The sequence below is a fragment of the Melanostigma gelatinosum genome (assembly GCF_949748355.1).
Source record: "Melanostigma gelatinosum genome assembly, chromosome: 17".
Taxonomy (NCBI): domain Eukaryota; kingdom Metazoa; phylum Chordata; class Actinopteri; order Perciformes; family Zoarcidae; genus Melanostigma; species Melanostigma gelatinosum.
The window spans coordinates 11476833-11486968 of NC_136650.1; the positions used below are offsets into that span (position 1 = coordinate 11476833).

Genomic DNA, 10136 nt, shown 5'->3' on the forward strand with positions numbered 1-10136 from the left:
ATTAAAGGTTGGGCCTGTAGATACAAACATATTATTAGTTTGGCTATCTTTGAGTATAAACTGTTGTTTATTGGTGCTGTCAAATAACATGTACATTCAAATCCTCTGGTGTGTCTCCAGGGGGTGCCCCAAGGTGTTCGGCCTAAAAGAGTCCCCAGGGTACATGAGCACCAATTTATAGTTCCGGGAGGTACCATGTATTACTTAGTAGAGGGGTGGTAGTAAAATGGAGTTCCCTGTTCGGGGCTTATATGATCTCTATTGTGATGTGTAACCACAATATAAATCATACAGATGATTGACATTAGGATGTTAGGGATCCATTTTAATGTATTTGTTATAGTTTAGGTAATTGTGTTGTCGGGTAAGGGGCATAGTTACCTATATTGTTACCCAGCATTCTGCTTCCTTTTGAAGCAGAATTTAACATTTGCCAACTCTTTGCTGGCCCATAACAACTCCTCATATTCTTCAATCTTTGCAGGGATCATCCTCTCCGTGGCCTTCCTAATGTGCTAATCACCCCCCACGTTGGCACCAACACTTGCGCTACAACAAGAAAGATGGTGCAGAAGATGGCAGACAATGCTTTGGCTGTACTGAATGGACAATCCATTCCCAGTGAAGTCAAACCAAATTAAATGACTTCACTGATGGTACCACAACTGTCTGTAGTTGGAAGTGTTTTCCTCATGCAAGAAGAAGTACAGACATTCGTTTTTACTTGTTTGTTTTTTCTGTCGAACAATCTGCCATAACTGTTGTAATAAACATTATTTACTATTAACTACCTAAAACTGCAAATATTTAATATCAATTAGTGTGATATTTAAAATCACACTGAATGGATATGTTGCACCATTGTCATTATCTGTTGTTGATCATTTGCAGAGGCAATACATGTTATTATAGCATGCATTATTATATAATTGTTTTACTTTTCATTGATATTTTGGATTTTATGATTACCTTCAATTCAAACTGTATACTAGCGACTCTATTACTTTATCTGTACGTATACGTTTTGGCTAAATTGAATGCAGCGTTGCAAAGGTATTTTCATTCTATTATTTTTATCATATTATTTAATAGTATTGTAACTTTTATTGTGTTTAAGATTTCAAAGGGACGGGTTCCACATCTTTACTGCACAGGAAATCTTTGCGGCGCAGCAGTTTGACTCTTAATATGCCTGATTATAATAGAAACTCCTAAAACTCTATTTTAAGTATATATAGACAATAAAGGAGCGATATAGACCGTTATGGACTGATTGTGACAGACAATTACCAAGAAATAAATTCATAGAAGAGTCCATTCAGGCATTCACAGCAGATACCACAGCCGTCAATCATCAACAATCGACAAAGTGTGAGAGACCAGAAGGACCCCAAAGGCATGAAAACAGAAGCCGGGCGAAAATACGTTTAGATAGATATAATTACACTTAAGTCTCTTTCCCGGTACCCGTTTGTTTCTGCTAAACGGCGCCATGTTTATCTCTTCACAAAACCCACCGCCCTCCTTCAAAGACTTCACCCTCGTCCTGGTGAGTGACGAATCAGTCTGTGCTTTCACTTTCACAAGAGACAGACGTGTGTTCGTCACGTTAGACATTGCTGCCTTGTATTATCTGTGTTATTACTGACAGTGCTAGTTTCTTTAGATTTGTGTTTAACTACGGTTGGTTAAATTGAGAGATTAGCAAGAGTAACGTTCAGTGTTGCAGCCGCTTTTCCAATGAGAGTAGTTGGCACAACTGGCTCCAAAAGTCGCTAAATCTTGCTAGAAAGTCGCCAAATAGGCACCCATAGCACCCAGTCTCTTGAAGCCTCCTTTCAAAGCCACTCTAACAAAGTTATTATGATGAACGATAACTAAGGTAAATGGCTAGCATGGCTGTCAGTACTAACGTTAACTGCTGTAGAGGAACAACTACGGCAAGCGCAATGCGCGTTGGGCGGAGTGCGCGCAGGCAGGTAGACGGGCAGATACTAGATTTCTTTCTTCCTTTTTTTTGGTCAACACATTAGATTTATTGCTGTCAGAATGGAAAGAGAATTTCAACAGATTTTTACAACAAATATCTTTCTTTAAACATTACCAAACTAGCTTTTTATTTAGATATGTAACCCAGTATCACATGTTTGCATTGGTGCAGGAAGTCTTCAAGTCCTGTACTTCAGTTAAAATATTCAATTCCAAATAAAAGTCCTGCATTTTAAAAGTACTCAATGCAGGTAAATGGCAACTTATACTATTACATGTCATTATATCATTAATACTCATGTATTTACATTTATGTATTAACCTTTATTTATTTTCAAATAGTGCTGAGATTAGTTATTTACATTATGGATAAATTTGTTGATTATCTTCTCAGTTATTAGAGGAATTGTTTGGTTTGTATAAAGTCAGTAAATAGCAACAAATGCCCATCATCCAGTATTAAACACATCCAGAGTCTAAACATATACATAATTTCGTGAACTGCCATTTAAGATGAGGAAAAGCAGCAAATCCTCACATGAGAAGCTGGAACAAAAGACTTAAAAAAATAATACGTTATCAAAATAGCTGCTAACTGCTCTTTATTGTTGTTTATTGCCCCCCAGCCAGCAGTGGCTGTTGGTAACGTGGGCCAGCTGGCCGTGGACCTCATTGTGTCCACTCTCAACATGAGCAGAGTGGGCTACATACACACAGACTGTCTCATCCCCATGACTGGAAACAACCCGTACACCACCTGTAAAGACGACGCTGAGGAATTGCACACACCTGCAGAAGGTACCGCCTAAATGAGCACCTGTGAAGTAGATGGAGAATTTAAAACAATAGCAATGCTATCAGTCAAACTTATCTTTAACTTTGTTTATTATTGTGAGTTTATACTCACAGTAGTGAAGCTGTTCTCCAAGTCCTTGGTTTTCGAGGTCTAATATCACAAATGAATCTCGTTTCTTTACTGAATGGACCAAAACATGGTCTCAGTTGGTGTCGGCACACTTTGAATACACTGCGAGACGGCTCATTAAATCTGTCAAGCTTTTCTCTTCATCAGTTTACACAGCAGCAGAACTGAAGACGGCAGTTCTTCAAATCAGGGCGCCAATTATTCAGGTAAAACCGCAGCTTGAGTTGATGCTTAATTTTTTGTTATGGTCCAGTTTTTTTTTTACTTGAGATGTTTGAAGAGATCATTAACTACAACTTGCATCTTCCACGCTAATGTAGTTTGTGGTTCCATGGACCTAGAATGACGTTTGGCATTATTGTATTTGTAGCTCTAACCTTTTTGTTTGTAATTGTAGACAAAATCCAAAAAGTTCCGTCAGCTGCTCGTGTCTTGGATCAAAGCCAGCGGGTTCTCCAGGACTGTGGTTCTGTCCAGCAGCCACGCCTACCAGAGGGACGACCAACAGCTGAAGGGGTACCGAACCTCGCACACCATCACCGCATGTCTTTGCCTGAGCTCGTTTACAATCTCTACTGACGAATACGTGTCGCTGTCAGCACTCCTTTGAGGTACCTGGTCACTCCGGCCCTGCTGAAGGTGAGTGCGGTTGCGCTGGAGGAGCTCGGCTGGAGGGAGATGGAGCGGGTGGCTGCCTTCCCGGGACTGACGGACGCCGACACAGACCCGCGCCTCTACGTCCCCGGAGGAGGCATAACCAAAGGACTCTACGTGGACAGGTAGCGAAGCGAGAGCTGCAGCAGCCTGTTGGCCACTTCCTACTGAACGCAAAATCATGATTGATCTGAAAGAACAGAAGGAAAAATTGTATTATTTATGTGCTTAAGTTTAAGAAGTAAAAATGTGGTTGTAACTGCTCTCTGTCTGCGAGACATGAGCCATGGTTCTGTATAATTCACCAATTACAGCAACCCGTTGAGCTGGTTATGCATGCAGCATTCAATACTTATTAGATGCAGTCATAATAACCAGCTGTGTGTAGAAAGAAGCTTGTGATGTGTAACCATGTGATGACTTACCGGTAACCACGTCTTCATTCTTTCTCTTCAGGCTAAGGGCGGTAATCTTGAGGAACTAGCAAGAGTATGCCGGATTTTTTAAATGATCCAACCGAAAGACCATTGATTGCTTTCAGGATGTAATGACAATGTCAACAAAAATATCAAAAAGATTTTTGAAGAGCATTACCAACCCTACCTTTTCAAATTATGAGAAGTTGCTCATACTGCACTGAAAAACATGCTGAATCCCAAAAGCTAATGCGTATAAAGCATCACCATAATTTAAATAATTACACTTTAAAAGGTAAAATTGCCTTTTATGTCATGTTACACAGTATTGTGTGTTTCTACTTAAATGTGGCTGGAAAACCTGCGGAATATCTTTTAGTATGAAAATATCAAAACACACTTTCTCGACTATGATATGTTGTTTTCTGGACATTGTGTTTTCAGCTGTGCAGCGGACCTCCCGCTGGCTGTGCTGCTGCTCTTCTGTTCAGAAGGCGACAACATCCCAGACGCCTTCACGCTCGCCAACCACCTCAACGACTGGCTTCATCTGCTGGACAATCCTGTAAGTGGCACACAGTCAGATTGCAGACATTTGCCTCCAATACATTTCAGTGCGGTAAGAACACACACTTGCAGAGACTGAAACTGGAAATGATTAGTTTGATTCAGAACTGTTAATATGCTATATTTTGTGAATTGAATGGGATAGTTCAGAGTTTTTGAAGTGTATGTTCATCCATAGTCGGTGTACTAAGACTCGGATTAACTACCGCTAAGATTATAACTTCCTAATTATTGTTTTGCCTGATTCTCATTTCAGAGCCAAAAGCCCAACAAATGGAAGATCCCAACTTCCTGGAGTCTTCTTTTTGGCAATGGCATTCCTCCAGCACTGTTCTGATACCTACATATTTAGTTTTGGTTGTTCTAGCTCATAATTAGCTTCTATGAACAGCAGCAACATCTCGTATGTATGTATGTATGTTATACTGTTAGTTAGTTATACTGAGTTCACCTGGTTTGGACCTAAAACCCTCTCGCTCTCCAACATTTATCCCAGTCTCCTTTATTCTGGTAATGATTTATTGTGTGGACAAACATTGTCATTTGCAGGAATTTCATACTATTTCCAAGTATTGCAGCATTTGACAGATTTATTATTTTTTCCAATAAAAGATTGTGACAAGAATCCAGTGTGGATTTTTCTGGAACGATCAACACGTTGATTGTAACTCTCACTGAACCTCGGCCTCAGCCCGCTTAACCGAAAGTGGTTGGCCGGGTGCCACAGCGTCTTCCTGGTAGTACCGCCTCTGTAATTTGATTCTTTTCCTGCTAACATGTTACAACAAGTTACATGGTGAAAAAAAACACACACTACTCTGATTCATACTTTGTAAAAGCTGTGGTTTTCCTCTCTGTCTGAATCATTGTTTTGAGTGGATTCTGTGATGGACTGCTTGTGGGGGAAGAATGTCCAGACAGCGTTTTTAAAAGAGGGAACCATAAAATGAATGTTTGACTCTGAAAAAGTGTCTATATTTAGAAAAGTACTGCTGGCCCTGAATGTAATATGAATCATGCAAAAATAGTTTTGGGGATCTTTACACTCTTTTCAACCATAAGAGCATTTCTTTTTAGATAGTGTGCAATTTCGTGAAATTCACGTTAAATAAAGATTGATACCACTTTAATATTTGTGCCTTAATTAAAAGATATCATGGCCACGCTAACAAAATCCCACCGTCAAATCAGGAATATAACTTGTTCATTTACTAATTAATCTAAATTTAACATCACTTTTGTTACAAATAGAAAAGTCAAAGTTAACTCTCATAATTCATGCGGTTTGAATTGCTACGCTAACATTAGCGTTATAACCAGAAGATTGTTAGCTTAGCATAAAGACTGGAAATGTGAAAACAGCTAGCCTGGCTCTGTTCCAGGGTAACAAAATCTACCTTCATCTACAGCTCAGAATGTACGTTATATCTCGTTTGATAAATCCTTAAAATAAAAACAGTCAAAATAAGCTGTCTTAGCTAAGAAAGCAGCAACTTCTAGACCTCAACTTCTACACGCCTGTATGGGTTTTGTTTCCAGTCTGTATGATAAACTTACTTGTTCTCGTACACGTGAGACACGTCAGATTCCTCCAACGCTCCTTAATGCAAATAACTGTAAATAACCAGCGTTGAGGCCCAATCTTATCAAATTATTGCATAAAGTTCCATCCTTTGTGTGTAATAAAAGTGCTGCTTTTGACAAATGTACGAACAGGTTTGTGGCGACCAGTAACCAGAAAAAGAGCAAAGACAGGTTGTTATGTAAACTAGATAATACCAGTTTTATTTGTAGATTACGCTCTAAGAGAAAAAGGAAAATGAAGACAGTTTCAGTTCAAAAGGAGAACAAGTCATCAAATCAGGTTTCTACTGTACTCAAATCTGTAACATTGTCGTTCGTCTTTTTGTTTTGTTTTTTACAAGCAAAAATATGTCTTTTTACACACCTTTTTAAAAACAACACTGTACATCATGGAAACATTACATGCCACTGAATTTGTCACGTGGGAGGAGGCAGTGCTTTTCATTCCCCCCCCCCCCCCCACCCCCCCCATCACTGCTGAAAAACTTCAAGTAATCTCTTATAAAAAAATAGAACATTTATTTTTGCCTCTGGAAAGAAAAAAAAAAAAAATACATATATGAACAGCATTACAAATAGTCGATTGCTTTAGCCCCTAGTATCAGTCCGATTTTCATAAACGCAAAAGACCCATAATAGAATGTAAAAGCTGCAAATAATAACATTAAAGCAAACAAAAACGTACGTTTTTCTGACTCCAGAAGCAGCGCAGGCTGCGGTTGAGGTGTAATTGGGGGGAGAAAGCGCTGGTGTGTTTTGTCTTTTCAAATGTGCTGTCTTCGAAGAATATCAAAGTGTCGGCTGTAAACAGTTTAGAGAGGATGAGGAGACGAGGAAAGGCTGTGAGGTGAAGGGACTGAGGAGTGACAAGCGGCTAACGGGACGAGGAAGAGGGAGATGAGCGGTGGCTGAATAATGTTTCAGGGCTGGGACATTAAAAAAAATAAAAGAAAAGCGAAAGTGAGGAGAGCTGGCTGTGGCGGTGGAGGTGAGGAAGAGTGGTTAGGAGTCGAGGAAGAAGGACACAGAGGTTGTGAGAGAGCTGGAGATCCCTGCCGGTTGTTGGCTTCGCTGCCAGAGCTGTAGCTGCGTGGCCGTAGGCGCTGGTAGTTAGCAGTCGCTGGTTTTCGCCCTGTCACAAGACACAAAGTATTTAAAAGAGGTTGAACTCGAGACACGATCTTCTACCAGAGGTGTCGGTGTAGCTCAAAAGTGATCAAAGGAAAGTTGTGCCACACAATCAGGTCAAGTTTACGAGATCAAACTCAACCACAGAGAAGAAAATTTAAAAAAAAATAAAGGTAGTTTTGCTCAGCTGTGGCACGATGCCTCGGATCACTTTGATCACACCAACAGTAGATTGAGTATAGATGCAGCTGAAAGCAGCAACAATGTTTAGTGAGCAACGCGTCACACGGTGTTCAGATGCTCTCAGCTGCAACATTTACACGTCCATTTAGTTATTGCAGAGCGTTAGAACACGCGGTTACATGTGATTATCTGGGAGTGGAACTAAGACTCATCCCAGTGTGATGTAGGAGGGTTTGATGATGAGAGTAGCGCTGAAACAATTAGTCAATAAGTTGATTAGTTCATGAACAGGTCAATTATCGAGCAAAAATGGCCAATATTCTCAGGTTCATTTTCTACTTTTCTCAATTGGATCATATTGTATATTGAATATCTTTCGTTCTTTTTTTTATCTGTTGTAACAAAAAAAGATGTAACCTGATATGCCAGATGGTTAGTTACACAGAACCATCATTGGACAGTGTTTGGAAAAGGGTGGGGACTTTAAAAAAAACAAACACTTGGCAGGTGATTGGATGAACCATCCTTCAATCAAACTCTTGCCGAAGCCAGTCGGAAGAAAAGCCAAAACATCTTTTCCATCGAGAAAAGCCTTCAGTACGGTTCTCTGCTCTTCTTTCAATGAAGAAATACTTCAGTTATTATAAAACGGATGCTATTGCAGTGTCTATGCTAACCTCCTCAGGAGCCGCCATTGTTATTTTGACACACCTAAGCCACGCCCCTAGCTGCCAGTAGCTCCGCACAGGACGGTGATTGGTCAGCAGACATTAAAGGGAACTTGTCAACAGAACCATTTTTACAGGATAAATATCTATAGAGGTGACACCATAAGTTGATTGACAGTCAATTATTTGACTTCTATTTTTGATAATTTAAATAGTTCTCGCAGTCATTTTCAAAGCAAAAGATACCAAACATTCCTGTTTTGTTTTACGCCGTAATTAAAGGATTCTTTTTGGGAGTTTTGGACAATACAAAACAGCAAAAGACTACAGAATCAACGGTCCTCCAGCCTATTTAATCAACAAAGGCCCTCCTAGATCTCACCATAACTCTCCTGATGAATCTCGAAACCTCCAAACTTCCATTCAAACTGGCCAGAACTCAACTGATGCAGTTTAACACCAACAAACCAATTAGTTCAACTGACATGCTACGGTGACAGAGGAAACGTAACAACCTCGTGAAACAACACAGGAACATGCAACATACTTGCTGTATTACTTAATTACTTATTTTGACTCAATGATTCTACATTCTCTGTCCTAAAAAAACACACTTGTCATCACAAACTAGCAGCACTTTCATGTGCAAAGCAATCGTTTAGTGAGGAGAAAACTTTAGTGGTTCACAGGACTGAACAGACGCATAAAAAGAGGCCACGAAAAATTTGAATCTGTGGTGCACAGCATAACTTAGCGCCTTGCATTATTCCAACCCAACCTAACATTTCAGAGCTTCAACACTTTAACCACAAACACACACACACACACACACACCATGCTAGAATGCAGCCAAAATGAACTCCAAACCGCAGGAACCAAGCAAATCATGAAAGGAAAGAGCAAAAACCTCAACAGAAACAAAAACACAGCAGACTCCAGCAGTGCACTCACACCTCCTTGTACAAGACTTGGGGCGTTCGTTTTAAAAGCTGCGGGTAAACCTCGTCCTGTAAATGAGCTCTTCGAGGTTGTTGCTGTCACAGAGGGGGGGGGGAGGGGGGAGGGTAAAGATATGCTGCGGCCCCCCGCTGGACAGGCCAGCTCTTGTCATGTGCAGCAAATGCAGCCCAAACTGTCCGAGAAGAAGAGTTGATGAGACCTCGTCAGAAAATGGTGCAGTTTGGGCCGAAATGACTGGAACAACAACCGACATGTCACACAACAAAAGGAGGGGCTGCTGGGAAATGACTTGGTGAGCCATTTTCTGCCGGGTGCACAGTCATCAGAAATAAAGTGCTTCGTCGGGGCAAACGCGTCCTGCCTTGATGAGAAGGTGAAGTCGATGTCAGCTAGCTACACAGGTGGCGTCACACTAAATGACTGAGAATGTGGGGTCGGGGGGGGGCTGAACTCTGTATGAAGTCTAACTGGTGCCAACAGGAGGATGAGTCATGCACTGGGGAGGCCTACCTGGATTTCCTCAAAAGAAATGAAGCTGAAAAGTGACTCATCTCTTTTACATTACAGGAGCTGCTGAGTAGAAACTGCTGTGTTTCTTTTCGGCCTAAAGGGAACTAGGAAACTAGGAAGCATGCTAAATGATGTCATACTGCCGATTTTCTACGTCTCCCGTTATGGAACCAACAGTAGCTCTCTTTCTTAACACTTGCGGTGGATTAGATATGGTCGGTCAGTGTTTATTAATGCAAATTACAGGATGTAAACGAATACAAAAGTGGCTTTTGTGACGGTGTTTGACGAATCACCGTGGAAGGCAACAACAACCGTGTGTGTGAAAAATGTTCCGTCCGAAAGATATGATCACCTTTTCCTCTTCTTCTCTGAGTCGTTCGCCCTGGGCTTGCTTTGGGGTGTCTTGGCTGTGCCTGATTTGGAAATGCTGTCTTCTCTGCGTCGTTTGCTGTGTGTAAAAAAAAAGGGAGAGAAACAATAGGTAAACAGCTCTCAGCTAGTCAGAGCATCTATCGGCCGGTTACAGACTTGGTGTACTGACTGTGTCGT

General features: G+C 40.8%; 1 protein-coding gene across 1 annotated transcript; it reads left to right on the top strand.

Moving 5' to 3' along the window:
• The first annotated feature begins 1391 nt into the window (after nt 1-1391).
• Nucleotides 1392-5616, top strand: psmg2 (proteasome (prosome, macropain) assembly chaperone 2). The gene is made up of 7 exons (XM_079288248.1): nt 1392-1549; nt 2616-2787; nt 3062-3120; nt 3312-3430; nt 3514-3693; nt 4429-4549; nt 4808-5616. Exons 1-7 carry the CDS (start codon nt 1493-1495, stop codon nt 4886-4888), a joined length of 789 nt encoding a protein of 262 aa, XP_079144374.1. The 5' UTR covers nt 1392-1492; the 3' UTR covers nt 4889-5616.
• The last annotated feature ends 4520 nt before the right edge of the window (nt 5617-10136 follow it).